Source organism: Prosopis cineraria, unplaced genomic scaffold (genome assembly GCF_029017545.1).
Source record: "Prosopis cineraria cultivar Desert tree isolate PC_DT_omini unplaced genomic scaffold, ASM2901754v1 PC2161, whole genome shotgun sequence".
Taxonomy (NCBI): domain Eukaryota; kingdom Viridiplantae; phylum Streptophyta; class Magnoliopsida; order Fabales; family Fabaceae; genus Prosopis; species Prosopis cineraria.
The window spans coordinates 4196-20424 of record NW_026557486.1 but is presented as its reverse complement, the minus strand read 5'-3'; the positions used below and the strand labels follow the sequence as shown (position 1 = coordinate 20424).

General features: G+C 35.6%; 1 protein-coding gene across 1 annotated transcript; it reads right to left on the bottom strand.

Moving 5' to 3' along the window:
• Positions 1 to 1151: 1151 nt before the first annotated feature.
• LOC129301501 (uncharacterized) lies at positions 1152 to 2925 on the bottom strand. Its single transcript, XM_054940065.1, has 3 exons — positions 2726 to 2925; positions 1578 to 1932; positions 1152 to 1514 (listed from the first exon to the last, which is right to left on the bottom strand). The coding sequence occupies exons 1-3, from the start codon at positions 2923 to 2925 to the stop codon at positions 1152 to 1154; spliced, it is 918 nt and encodes a 305-aa protein (XP_054796040.1).
• Positions 2926 to 16229: the final 13304 nt, after the last annotated feature.

The following is a 16229-nucleotide window of genomic DNA, read 5'->3' as shown; positions in this document are numbered from 1 at the left end:
TCATCATACAAGCCATATATACTGTCTTCATACTCAATGTATTAGTGACTACATTGGCCTTACCTGGCTGGTATTTCAACCCAAAATTGTAATCTTTCAAAAATTTCATCCCTCTCTGTTGTCTTATGTTCAACTCTTTCTAGTCAATCAGATTTTAAAACTCTTATAGTCACTAAACACACTTCAAACTGTGAGCTATAAAGATAATGTCTCTAAATCTTTAGAGCAAAAACAACAGCTGCTAACTCAAGATCATGAGTAGGGTAATTTTCCTCTTGTAGCCTTAATTATCTAGACGCATAGGCTATAACCTGATTGTCTTGCATTGGTAGATATCCTAAACCCTTAAGTGAAGCATTGATGTATACTATGTAAGACCACTTTGGATCTGAAATTGTTAACACTGGTGTTGTAGTTAACTTATCCTTCATCGTTTGAAATGCTACTTCATACTTCTCAGTCCATACAAATGGCTGATCTTCTTTGTCAACTTAGTCAAAACAGAGGCTATTTGTGAAAAACCTTGAATGAATCTTCGATAGTAATCAGCTAACCCCAAGAAAACTTCTTATCTCTATTACCGAGGTAGGTCTCTCCTATTTCAATGCTGCATTGACCTTTAAGGATCCACAGATATACTATTAGCGGATATCACATGACTGAGAAATTTCACTTCCTGAAGCTAAAAATTCACACTTGCTTAATTTTGCATATAGTTTGTGCTCTTTCAACACCTGCAACACAATTCTCAAATGCTTAGTATGTTCTTCTTCATCCTTAGAGTAGATCAGGATATCATCAATGAACACAACTTTGAATTTATCCAAGTAGGGTCTAAAAATCCTATTCCTATAATCCATAAAGTTTGCTGGCATATTCATCAATCCAAAAGGCATTATTAAGAATTCATAATGCCCATATCTCGTCCTAAAAGCAGTTTTGGGTACGTCCTGAGATTTCACCCTTAGTTGATGGTAACCAGATCTTAAGTCGATCTTGGAAAACATGGTTGCTCCGATAAGCTAGTTAAGCAAATCATCTATCTGAGGCAGTGGATATTTATTCTTGATTGTTACCTTATTCAACTATCAGTAATTAATAAACAATCTTAAGCTTCCATCCTTTTTCTTCACAAACAGCATAGGCGAACCCTAAGGGGATACACTTAGCCTAATGAATCCTTTCTCTAGCAGTTCCTCCAATTGTTTCTTCAATTCTTCTAGTTTCGATGGAGCCATCCAGTATGGAGCCCTAGAGATGGGTTCAGTTCTTGGCACTAGGTTAATAAAGAATTCAATCTCCCTTACCAGTGGTAAGCTAGACATCTCATCGGCAAATACTTTTAGAAATTCACTTACAACTCCAATCTCGTCAAGAGTGCCATCGTACTCTCCAAAGGCTGAAAAGAATACTAAAAACATCTGACACCCTTCATAGTCTGACCTCTTAATTTGCATGGCAGATAAAAACATGGGTATCTCAAGATTCACTATGGGGGGTAGTATCCTCAGAGACTGCAAGAGTCACATTACACACTGATAGAGAAACTATTTTCTTTCACAGTTTAGTATCGCTACGTTAGCTGATAACCAATCTATCCCAACAATCACATCAATCCCTAACATGGGCAAATAAACCAAATCAATTAGTGTAATACTATAACCAAATCTCATTTTAACTTTCAAATATGCACGGATGGTTTTCACAGAAGAAGCTCCAGCCAATGTAGAAACATTCATCAACACAGGCAAATCAATCACAAGCAACTTTAACTTTTCTACACACTCATTTGAAATAAAAGAGTAAGTAGCACCCGAATCAAATAAAGCAGGGATCTTAGTATCACCAAGAAAAATAGTACCTCTAATAAGCTTCGAAGAAGCTTTAGCTTCTTCCTTGGACAAGGCAAAGACACGACCAAGAATAGCAGACCTTTAGTCATGTACACTAGCATACTCAGGGCAGTATCGCTATGTGGCCCACCTTATTACATTAAAGCATGTCCAATACTCCCCCCTTAAGATACTTCCTATACTTGTTGCATTGTAGAGCTCTCATAGGTCCAGTAATAGCAGGGTAAAGTCCTGTCTTCAGTCTGGTTTGACCTCCCATACCTTTGGGTGTATTGTTCTTGGACTAGGATCCCTTGGATTGAGACCCCTTTTGAAAATGATTCCTAGCACCCCTAACATTAAACCCTCAGGATGATCTCGAACCATTGGTCTTCTTGCTTACACCACCAGTAGGACCCATGAATGAAGAAAAATAACCCTAACCATGTCTTTTCTTATCATATACTGATTTGCTTCTTTTAGCGCTGAAACTTATTGCACATCACTTCAAAGGAAGTGATCTCAAAGGCTAACAATTGCCTACTATACTCAAGTCGTATCTTGTTTAAGAACTGCTCGGCCTTCCACTCCTTATCATCATGATGTCTCAGATAGATCGAATACTTTGACAATTCATTGAACTTAGCTATGAACTCCTCCTCATTCATATTACCTTACTATAAGTGATGAAACTCAAATTCCTTCTTTGCTCGAAAGGTAGATGGGAAATAATGAGTGAAAAATCTCCTCTTGAATTCTTCCATATAAGTAAGGATCCATCAGCTGGCCTTGTAATTTCTCACTATCATTTGGCGGTATCCTCTAGCATCAAAGTAGCAAAGAGTACCTGCTACTCTATAGTATAGGTCATCATGAAAAATATGGTATCCAACTGATTTATCCACTTCTCACCGGCTCTATCCTCCATACAACTACTAAAGTGAGGAGGATTCAACCTCGTGAATCTCTTGAGTGCATAGTCAATGGAACCCTCATGTTCCTTCTCAGTCGGCCTCATAAAACATATTGGCCTCTTCAATGCACTCTCCTCATAGTACTCCTCATTTTTACGCCCTTGTACCTCTTCCAGCATCCCAACTCTTTTCTTTTTCTCAGGGTTACCTCCTGTTTTGTCAATCGTACCACTACACCTTCTTCAGGTTTCTTCTCAAGAATCTTATTATGATCATCCAATCTCTTCTTAATTCTCTCTATCATGCTCTTAACTCAAGCAACACATTATCCCCACCCATGGAGTGTACGGGTTGTTCTTGGTTTCTTCCTATTTCTACTTGTTCTTCTTTAATTGGGACTACTTCATTCTCTACCTCTATCGAGACTTCTTGCTCTTGTCTTGATAGGTTTATTGAAACATTTTTGGCTGTGTGTCTTGTTTGCACCAATGTCCCTCCCTAAGGATGGAAGTCATCCCAAAAAAGAAAAATGATCAGTACTAGTTCAAGAGAGGAAACAACATGTGTATAATGACAATTGCCAACTCTATATGCAAATGCACAAATAGGCATGATTACGTAACATAATTCATAGACTAGTACTCATAACCTAGCTCTGATATCAAGTTGTAATATCCTCCCTTTTTTAGCCCATAATTAAAACCCAAATCTCAAGTAATTAGGAAAATGAGATGATAGTAATCATTAAATACAAAATTCTCATGGGTTAACAAAATAGGGACCCCAAGATTATAAATTTAAAGTCAAATCAAGTATTGCAAAGAGGCAAAACAAAGTTTGCAAATACACGGAAGCAAGGGATTATCATATAAATGGTTACATAGGTGCAACAATTTGGAACAAGAAAAATTTTTGAAAAATTAAAAGGCGTGTGTTGCGGTGTGTTCGCCACTATGACACACACCATGGCTTGTGATGCCAGGCACCACGGCTTAAATGCACAAACTTTGACAGTGAGTTCTGCTATCAATTTGATAGTTTTAAGGCCAACTTTTGATGCGTCCTAAATCTTAGTCTGATGTTTGAATGACGTGAACTAGGAGTCTACAGAAAGTCCTTTCCAAGCTCTAACTAATGGTGTTGGTCTCAGGCTCAAATTATTTTTAAAACAAGAATTGGACACCTTTTTCAAAACTTAATCCTTTACCTCTACTTTCATAAATGTCAAGTGTCCTAACCTAAAATTAAGGACCAATGTCTACCAACACCAAATGACTACATATAACTCAACAAAACTAACTCGTGCAAAGCACCAAAACACAAGAAACATTTCTAGATCAAATCTCTGCCAATCAATCCCTTAACTCAGAATCATAGGAAGGGGGAGTTTATCATAATTTTCATCAAGATTTCCTAAATCATCACATAATATACACTACCCTCACTTGCATTAGTATTTTGGCCCTATCAACATAACACATAATAATCAACTCTCTCCCTAGGACCCAAAATACCATTACAAATTTACTTTTCTCTTAATGCAAGTAAGTAACAAAAAGGGACATCCTAGGTAGCAATTGAAATTGTCATACACATAAATTACCTAAAATAAAGAGGCCTACTCGGGATCCTAAGCCTCGGGTTTTTGCTCTATCAACACTTCTTGAGCTATTCCCTAAAATATTGAAGATAATGGGGTGTGTGTGAACACCGTATTTTGTCTGGGCATTTTTTAAAATTTAATAATAAATAACCAAAAAAAATAAAAAATACAAAAATAAAATTTAATCCTTTTTAGGATTATATTTTCAAAATAAAAAAACTTTAATTAATAGGGTTTAATATTATAATCTGCTGATTATGATTTTATTTCTTTAGCTCATTACAACAACTAAAAATATAATAAATATAAAAAAATGAAAATTCAATCCTTTAATGATTTTTTTAAAAAAAATAAATAAACAACTAAAAAATTGTAGTTAAATATGTATATATATGTGTGTGTGTGTAACCAAAGGTTAAACGCTGGTTCTAGCATTTAACTATCTATTTTGGTCCTTTGTTCCAGAAACACCAGACGAGCAAAGGAAACACAGAGCAGATCATGCACACACATGCACAAAAGGAAGCTTCACAGAGCAGAATATACGCACGCGAGACAAAGCGTGCACAGTGAACACACGAAACACACGCACAGCACGTAAACTCTTCACACGCAACTCTCCCTGCTTCTGTTTTAAAACAGACGAAATAAGATTGAGAAGATGGGGAGAGCCAGACAAACAAAAAGAGAACAGAAGAGGAAGAGCAGAGAAAAGAGAGGGAAGAAAAGATCGAAAAGAGAAGACAGGAAGGAGAGAGCACGAGAACGAAGAAGAAAAACCAGGGACGTCAAAACAGAGAAAGAGAAGACTTGAAAGAGAGACAAAGAGAGAGATCGAGAGAGGAGAAAACTGAAGCAAAACAGAGTACAACAAAGAAAAAATAGAGCACCGAGAAAGAGGGAGGAGAGACTGAAAAAAGAGAGAGCCAGAGACCGAGAAAGATGAGTTTTATTTTCTGAAAGAAAAAGAGACTGTGAAGGAGGAGGAAGAAGAAAAAAGGAGAGAGTTCGAGAAAAAAAAAACAGAGACCGAGCAAATAAGAGAGCACAGAGGGAGCAGAAGTTCGAGAGAGACAGAGAGGGAGAGTGAGAGAGCACAGAGAACAGAAGCTGAATGAGAGAGAGCACGAAAAAAGAAAAAAATGAGAGAGAGAGAGACCAGAAGCTGGAGGAGAATGCAAAGAAAAAACAGAGACTGGAAACTGTGAACGAGAGAGCGAGAAGAAAAAAAATGCATGCATGCACACTCACACGAGTTTGGGATGAAAATAGAGCACAGGTTCTCGATGAAAAGGAGTGAGCAAAGCACAGAACAAAAAAGAAGAAAATGCAGAAACAGGACATGCATATGCATGTGGGTACTGAATGAGATCATCTTCTTCTTTTTCCCTCAGTTGCGTGGGTTCATATGCTAGCAATGTACAGGTTCTGATTCGGTCCATCAATTGGAGGAAGTAACATGGCTTCAAAGCACATCTTGAAGGCGCTTAAGGACTTGCAGAAAGATCCACCGACTTCATTCAGCACAGGTTTTTCATAACTTTATGTAGCCTTACATTATATCATTTTCTAGCCTCAATGTATGCATAGCTTGTTATAAGATACTATAGTTGAAGGTTATAGATATATTACTATAGATTTGATTTTGGCCGCTTATAATTAAAACTTAGACATATTTTTACAAATTAGATTTTGTTAAGCTAAAAATCTTGATTACATAACAAATGTGGTTTTGAATAACTCATATCGTAAGAGAAAATTTAAATCCCCATAAAATGATCCTCTATTATGTAAATTAATAAGATTTATAGGTATGAGGATCAATTTTGTATAATAATATGGGTTCCAAAGACTCATCATCAAAATTAATTCTCTTTTATAATCAATAAAATATTTAAGTCTCATGAGAAAATTCAAGAATCTTTGTAGAGAATTAAATTAATTGTCTTATCGTGTGGGATAATAAATCCTCGTAGATATCACAATTCACAAATTATATGAATTTTGTAAAAATAATAATAATAAACATTTTTATATATTATTAATTAATAAATTTAAATTATAATCATATTATCTAATTAGATCTTTTGGTCATATGAGATTTGTGAACGTCTATAGACCTCTAGAATAATCATCTTACCATGAAAGTCAATAAGACTTCGCAGGTATAGTTATTAAGATTTTTATGTTTAAAAATGTAAATTGTATAATTACACATTACACATTAAAATGTACTTAAAATATTTACATTATTTCACTCTTTTATCGTGAGAGATTTTGAAATTTCCGTAAATATTCAGAATAACTGTATTATCGCATGAGCTAATAAGGCTCTATAGGTATAGCAGTTAAATTTTCTAAGAAAATAATAAAACATGAAAAATAATTTTAAAACTCTTTTCTTTATTTCAAAAAAATTCAAAAATTAAGAAAATGATTGAAATTAAATCACTTTTTGTAATTTAATACACACATATCAAAATTTTAGAAATTGTTTTATTTGCAAAATGGTAAATTACTTCTAATTAATTTCTCTTCAAAAATATTTTCACCAATAACTTATAAGTCCCGAACTACATGGACTTTGATCCCCATTACAGGGTACGTAGGCCTCAGAGTCAGATTCTGAGTCAAGTCCTCCCTCATAAATAAATAAATATTTCTCACTTAATTCTTATCATGTTTATCAAATACGCGAATATAAAAGGGATAATTAAAATAATTTTAAAACTATATTAATATCACACAACAAACTTCAGGTAACCGTTCTCGCGAACGGGTGTTGTGGGGTTCCTAACACCTTCCCCATACTCAATCGACTCCCGAACCTTTTTTCTGAATTCATAGACCATCCTTATTCACCTTTAAACGGTTTCCTGAGATTTCCCTCAAAATCTTGGTGGCGACTCCCATTTCTTCGGTCTTCTTTCAAAGGCTGGAACCTCCATTCTTGCGCCGTCTGCGTCACATTTTCGAGTACGACAAGGTAAGTACAACTACTCAGTAACCAAGGTCTGACTAGCCCATATTAATAAATAACAATTAGTTTAAATGTAAGTGGCAATTAATATTAATACTCTAACCATGTGAGACATTTGAAAACTTAATACTCACAGTTCAACTCACATAACATCAACTACCTGGAAAGTATTACTTTTAGCACTTTTCATAGAGATAAAGTTGATCAAGCATAATAGCAGAAATTAGCACTCAACTCAAATGCCATTATTATGGATTTAATATAGACAACAAATGATCACACCTCCCTTATATCCCACTTATTCCTCTGACATGAAACCGTGGGCTATAACTCAATGGAATAGTCTATATTCCTTGTCTTCCTTAGCCTAAACACTTGTGAGGGGATTACCTGGCCAAGGTGTACCCAACTCACTTATGGATCACAGTTTTCTATATTTCTCACTATAGGGTGTCATACACCCTAAACTAGCTTCCTCATTGAACCGATGGATAGCTAGCTAGGTTTGAGTCCCTCATTGAACCAGTGAGATAGTCCCTCGTTGAAACAATAGGACAGTAAGGATAGAATTAATCTTGGCAATCCATCAAACGGATGGGGCCTTATCACGTGGATTTCTCATCTACTCTGCTTCTTAGGCAAACTCCCACCTCTAAAGATCATGCAATGGACATTCATGCCATAACTCACATATATACAATTCATAAAACTTCACATTACATAATCATTGGACTTCTCAAACACATTTCATGGAACTTCAAAACCCAACAAGTCATTGAACTCCCAACTCACAATCCTTGTACCTCATACTTTTAAAATAATTGAACTTTATCATTACACAATCATTGAACTTTTCAAACACATTTCATGGAACTTCAAAACCAAACAAGTTGTTGAACTCCCAAATCACAATGATTGTACTTTACACTTTTAAAATCATTTAACTCCACTATTTTAAAACATCATTGAACTTATTTTAAACAATGATTCATGTTACTTCACAATTTGCAAAATCATTAAGCTCCCAATAAACATTAATACGAAAATCCACTACTATTGTTCTCAAGGAAATTTTTACATCACAAGGCATAAAACTCACAATTTTGATCTAGTGAATTTCTTCACAAATTAAGCCACACTTACATTTTCTCTAGTTTATACATTTTAATAATAATTCTTAAGTCAATAAACTAATAGACACATAAGCATAAGATAGAATTCCCCAGGTTGCCTCGAACTTTAACAGGTCACAGGTTTCACCCCTCAACTATTCGCTCCCAAAGCTTCCAAAAAGCTTGAATGATGCCAATGGTAATTATACTACAAGCACGATTAATAGATGGCTCAGTGCCAGGAATCTCTAGTCTACTACCTGAATTCTGAGGTAGTCTAGGTTTACTATGTGCTTCCTGCACTGGGATATTTTGAGCTTCAACTCTCTCTTCTTACTCTTTGCCATTTAGGATCATGTCATGATCCCTAATAGTTTGTCTTATATCGGCAACCATATCCCTGAGCTCTTCCAGTAGCTCATCATGTCTATGGCTTTGTGACTAAACTGGTTGAACTTCTGGCTCCCGTTCCTCCTCTACAAACTATCTAGATACTGTGGTTCTCACACGAGTTCCTCTCATACTATACTATTTCTCGCCTCCTAAGGATGAAAATAGAAAACACAAAGGATATCAAGGAAAGAGTTGTATAATGAATAAGATAAGTTTCCATATTTCTAAATGAATACATTTATACCAATCATGTCTCAAAACTCAAGAAATTGATACCAAAATTTGTAACCTCCTCTTATAACCACTCAATATGAGAGAAGATTATAGTGTTACCACTGAATCACATCAATTGTAATAAACAAATTACATTTCAAAAGCTTCAGCCTTATTTTGTAAAATCAATCAATTCACAATACAATCAGAGAGAAACACAGCGGAAGTAAATCATACACTCCTTAAATACATAGTGGACATAACCCACTAGCATTCTTATCCCAATTGCATGCATTTCAACATAAAAATAAAACTAAAATTTGATTCGTGAGGTGTGACATGTGGCATAGAGCCACACGCTTTCCTTTTTTATACTGTGCATCGCGGCATGTGTCACCATGTGCCATGGCACGCTTGTCCAAATTTTTGCTATCAAACACATGTGTCACCATGTGCCACGGAACGCTTGTCCAAATTTCTATTGTCATTTTGATAGCAAAAATGATGAATTTTCAGTATGCACCGTTTTCACAGACGACATTTGATTAGAGTGAATCAAATGCCAATATGAAGCTTAGCTCATATACTAACTAATAAGATAGGTTAGACATGATCTAATGGTGTGATTAAAATTTGTGATATCTAGGTGCAAAAAGTCATTTTTTCTAAAAATTTTATGAACCCAAGTACTCAAATTAATCCCTTTCTCTTATGAGACCACATTAGACCTTAAATCAAGTCTAAAAGGATCTAATACACCTGATTGACCATAATTAGTCACAATCATACTCATACATCAAAATTTGACCCTTCTACAGCTAGTTTTCAAAATTCACTAACCTTACACATTTTGCCATTTCTTGGCATAACTTAGCTCATTTTACTATTTCTCAACCTATACATATATAATCATATTCATAAAACAATCTTAGCCCCCAAATTATTCATTTCATCATAATTTGTCCCTTAGTTTAAGATTCACCAACACAAAATCATTTCAACACCATATACTTAAATCATAACCCCTTTGTTTCAAACAACACATATGCACATAATTGGGCTTTAATTTCACAAAATCTCAATTCAATACATGCATGCAACCTTATGATAACCCATATACACTTATATATACACTTTTAATTTAGTTCATTACACAACCTCAGAGTACATAGCTTTACAACTTAAGCCGGTCCAGACTCTCTTCCCTTACCCTGATCACTTCCTGTTTCTAAAAAAATGTAACCACGAGAATGAGATAAAAATCTCAGTAACAGAATAACTCACTTCTATTGACTATCACATGTAATAATGTGGAAGTAAACATAGTGTGTCATCAAAATCTCATAAAATAGCATTTATATCATATATCTTATTTCATTATCAACTTTTCTGCATATCACAAATGATTCCTTGTTATCTCAACATATTTCATCATATCACATAACATGCGAGCATGATCTCTATCAACCAAGCCTCCAAATCACTTGGACACGAAACCATAGACTCATCTCAGACTAATATACATTCTCATTAGTCTTGAGCTCATCTCCAGTGATAGAATCACTCGGCCAAAGATGTTTTTAACGCACAATATGGACTATGACTTCCCCCAATACACACGATGAGGCATCGTTGACTCCAACACCATATGCTAAAGATACTAAGGATTCTCTCATCTCCAATACCATACCTCAATAGGCACTAAGGAGATCTTTTCTAACACCGTACCTTTTAAGGTGTTAAGGAGAATTGTTTCCAACATTGCACCATAATGGGTACTAAGGAAATCTTGCCACTGGTCTTTATCATCTCTTACACTTAGGTAAACTCCCACCCCTATGATCATGCTTTTTCGAACCATTTAAGGTTCTCATTTATTATTTAACATTTTCTTACACATAATATATACATATAATACTTTTCATTACAAAATACAAATTTCCATGCTTATTTCAATCAAAAGCCATTTCACACACACAACAATCACTGAATGCTATAAACATGCTTAGTTTAAAATTACTCAATGCACTACATAGTAGACCTATATATATTTACAATAAACAGTCAAATAAAGGAAGTTATTCAGTTACCTCAACCCTTTTGTCACTAGAAAGGTTACTCATGGATTTCAACTATCACACAAGCTTATCCCAAGCTTCCTTTCTCTACTCACGTGTCCAATATGCCAATCTGAACACATTTGGCACATTTTAGTCATTTGGTCCATTTTGACAAAAAACTCATTTTTACTACTTAGGGCTATATTCATCTATAAACTCTTTTCCATTTATCATTTTTAGGTCCATGACTACCCAATTACTATTTACATCACCTCAACTAGTCTTATTTCACTCAAATCAAATTTTTGCCCTAACTTTCTCCATCTAAAGGCTAAAATTGAGCCTACAAGTTCAAAGCTCTATTCTTCAGCTCTAAACCAATCACAAAGTTCTAATTTAACTTCTAAGAACCTTTTTATTACTATCGAGCAAGAATTTAACCCCTTAAATTCTACCAAATCAATTTTACTATAACTCATTTTCAGAGACATTTGTGTAGAATGGAAAGTAAGAGTTATATTTAACTTACTGGCAAGTTATCAGTCTTAATCATCTTCCACCGCTCCAAGATAACTTGTCTTAGCTCCTCAATCTTTCTCGTCTCTCTATCTCGTGTGTTTCTAAATTTTCATTTCTGAAAATCACCCAATTTCATGACTTAAGAAGTGATTTTCTAGTCCATACACCGCGGTGCATGCAGCATGAGCTATGGTGCATGGCACAGTGAGATTTATTCTCACCACGAGCACTTGCTTCTACCGAAAATGTACTTCTATCACCCATATCTATTTATACAACACACAAATAAGTCAAAATACCAATTAATCATCTGAATTTCTAATCTCACACTAACTTTCACTTTACCCTCGATTAACCTCTAAATTTAGGATTAAGAAATTCAGGATGTTACAGTTGGTGGTGAAGCTTAAGTGTAACACTTGCCCTGAGTGTTATCCAAAAATCACATAATTCAAATAAATTAAGTGTGGTAAAGGAGTTGATCCTCTAACCAACTTAAGAAATAAATCATTTAAAACCTAAAAAACAATTATAGGTTTTACTTATGGCGCACGGAAGCAAGTTAGACAAAAATAGAATAAAAAGATGCTGTCATGATAGTAATTTATTGCTGTCATGACAGCCCTCCTGGGCCAACTTTTAGGAGGCGCCGTTCTGTCGTTCGACCTCCGATCAAAGTGATTTTAAAACTCACACGTCAAATTTAAAGGGTACTATAAGTGTACCAAATTTCAAAAAGATCCAACGGTCGGATTAAAAATTTGACATGTTAAAAATTAGCTATTTTTGCTGTCATGATAGCTAAAAAGCTATCATGACAGCACCTCCGGACTAACTTCCGGGGTGCACCATTTCATCATCCGACCTCCAATCAGAGCGATTCCAAAGCCCACATGTCACTTTTAAATAGTACTATTAGCATACCAAATTTTAGAAAGATCTAATAGACGGATTGAATTTCATGCATATTGCAACATTATTAATTATTGCTGTCATGATAGCTCCTCCGGACCAACTTCTGGAGCACGCCATTTCTCCGTCCGATATCTGATCGACGTGATTCCAAAGCCTACACGAAGCTTATAAAAGGTTTTACTTGTGATCCAAATGTTAGAGAAATCCAACAGTCGGATTAAGATTTGGATACCCAGATGTAAAAGTGCAGGTTTTTGGTAAAAACCATTTTCAAAATTGTCCAAATTTCATCCGAATGGTCACAAACTTGTGGAAACACTTTGGACATGTCAAATAGGACTAAAAATACCTGATAAAAAATTTAAATGATAGAAAAACCCTTTATACCAAAATTTAACCACTCAGGTGCCATTTCCCAAAATGGACCCTAAACCCCCAAAATGCACAAATCACATAAGAGTGGCTAAAAACTATTCCAAATATCATATACACATATGAATACACACACTAAATATTTTCACTTGGCTTATTGATCTCTGTGGGGCCCACGCACCCACTCTCTCTATCAAGGTATATGCTTGCCCATAACACACCATTTGCAATGCAACCACTTTGCATTGGCTTGTGGAATCACATATATATCAAAATAAATATTTGCTTGTAGTGGAAACTTGGTCTATTAAATAAATCCATCAAAATCACATACCATAGCTAAGTTTCCTAGCCACAAGTTTACAAGCAAACAAAAATTCATACACAAGCCATACAATCCACACATACTCATGCACATATACATAATCATATCCTACTAACACCCTAATCTTAAATACATTACAATAGATTTGCTTAAAAGAAAGGGGTTGTAGTTCTTTATAATTCACAAACAACCCCTAGCTCTGGTCCTTTCCCCATCTTCCACTAGTTCCTTTACCTGGACCTAGAATATTGAAAAGAAAAGGGTGAGACAACCACAGTCTCAGTAACAGAGAAATCTATATTGATTATTACAAAGCAAGCCATAGTTAAATAAGCAAATAATAAATTCAATATAGTATGTAATTTAGCCATTTAAAATGCATGAATGCATGACCTAGGCCGGCATGGCCTTTCATGACCAACAGAATGCCCCTTGGCACTCTTTAACTCGCAGGTAAACCTTATACCTACTTGTACCTTCACAGGCACAAAACATAATCTAAGGTATGATCTAATCCACCGAACCGCCTATGCCCCTTCGACGTGAATCCTGAGTAGTCAAAGCTAACTCCATCCCAGAGCCAGCCCGACTTACTCTCCATGTGAGGGCTACCTTGGCCCAGGCACTCAACCTCACACTTCATATGTTGGATTCCCTCCCCCACTGAGAGGTGTCAAACACTCAATACACTAACCACTTTAGTGCACTGAGCCCATAATACGTAAGGCAATACTGAGTACTGGCAGTGCACTATAGAATATCAAAAGTCCACACCTTCTCATTGGTGAACTCCCACCGAGATCATGCCTTTTATTTCATGTCTACATTTTCCAAATATTGACCACTTCAACACTCTAAGGTAGTATAACATTTATAAATCTCCCTTAAATGGTTCCTCATCCTATCTAAGGTACCTTACTTAGTTACACTTCCTAAAGTGCAACTTCTATTCCTTATGATTAAAATACATGTAAACAAATCTCGTTTTCATAAAAACATTATTGTTAAACAATTAGAAAACATATTTGCACTATAATCAAAGTAGTACCCCATAACCCCTTATAAAGCACATTTAGTCTTTTAAAACATGTAATGCATGATAGCTAGTAATATTTATTCAAAAATAGCTAAAACAAGGTAATAAGAAATATAAATTTCCCTGTTACCTCAACCCTTTAGTACCAAAAGGGTTCCTCTTGTACAAAATAGGACTCGGCTTGTTCCTTAACTTTCGAACAAATTCCACCAACAATTCCTACAACATATAAGTGATCCACATCACTTATCATGTCAAATAGCATTAATGAAGACTATAACTCATACCACACAACTTGGGTCTATGAGCCATAATCCATCCCAATGGTCCATATATTAAACCAACCATTCACATAGTATCACTTAACCACCAAAACCATTTATTAGCCATCACTAGGCTAATTTCCAATTTATATAATTTTTAATCAATTAAAAACCTTCACTTAGTGTCACCAACTTTCACCATTAGCCCTTATAATGAAAACCAAACCTTAATTTAGATCTTATTGGGCTCAAATAGCAAAAATTATAACTAAATCAATAGGCTTAAACTATTGAGGAGCAAAACCCAATCTCTTAGGGTTTAATTTGTGTGCAAAACACCTCTTTTCATCCAATTATCCACTCAAATATTAGATCACTATATAGAAACTCAAAACATCCTCCCTAGGATCCAAAGAAACAAAAGCTTACAAGAATAAAGCCTTTTGGATCAAATGTCAAAAATTTTCTTTTCCAAAATTGAGAAAAACAAAGAGAAAGGGAAGAGGATTGAAGTAGGAAGTGTTGAAATATTATTTATGAATTAGCATTAATTAATAAGCCCAATAAATTGGTCCTTATGATCTTGTATGGACCGTAATAGGTGGACCACATAAGTGAGCCCAATGGGTAGAGGCCCAACCCACAACCCAATAGCCGTCAGTTATTTTCTATCTCTTAATTGACTGAGTCAGAGATAATAAATAATATAATTATTTAATTATTTAATAAGGCGGTTACCGATCTGATCTATATAAGACGATTAGTCGGTAACCGCAAACACACAAATCATTTCTTCTACTTCCATTATCTCTGAACTTTCTGAAAGCTCTGGGGACCTGTGGGTTATGTACATGCCCATACTCGAGGTAATTAAGATTTCTCAAGCACTCATAGATTCTTCAGGTACGCATGAATTACTTTATCCTATCATATTTATTATACATATGAATTGAGATATTCAGAATTAACGCTTGGCATCAGAGCTTTGGTTATGAATTTCAAATTTAAATATATCTCAATTCTGTTTGCACCTATAAAATTTATTGATAGAAATTCATACTCAAATGTTAATAACCTTTTTTTTATGTATCATTATTGTTGATGATGAGTATGAATATTTGAATATGCTCAATTATATATCCCATGAAATTGAGCAAAAAAAAAATTGTTGCATCTTCTTCATGGATTCTTCAGCGTCTCGGCATTTGCTGTAATGTGTCACCAGATTCTTCAACTGTTGTGAACCCACCGTCAGATAGAGAGCTGCTGTATGCTCTGGTTCAGTCGCCGGCTTTGTGGTCATTCACAGGTTCACCGTCGTTGTGCGCTGGCCCTTGTTTGCCAGAGGCATCGGACAAATTTGTGACTGTGGTGCCGTTTGGAGCTAGCGTGGAAGGATTTCTGGAGTCACCGGAGAAATCATCTACGCCTCTGGTCCCCATCGCCGGCGTCATCTTGCCTTTGGTCTCCATCGTCGGTGTCATCTCCTCTGGCCCCCGGTGATCTCCTCTATTTTGCGACATTTGGAAGACGCAAAGGGGGGCTTCAAAATGACGATCTATGGTCCTCCAGCGCCGGTGTGAAGATTGTGACTTTCTGGTTGCCGGCGCTGGTCTCCACACTGTTGTGGTTTGTGGCGCCTGAAGAAGAGGGAGCCGGGTTAAAGAAGCAAATCCTGGATCTTATGGATCC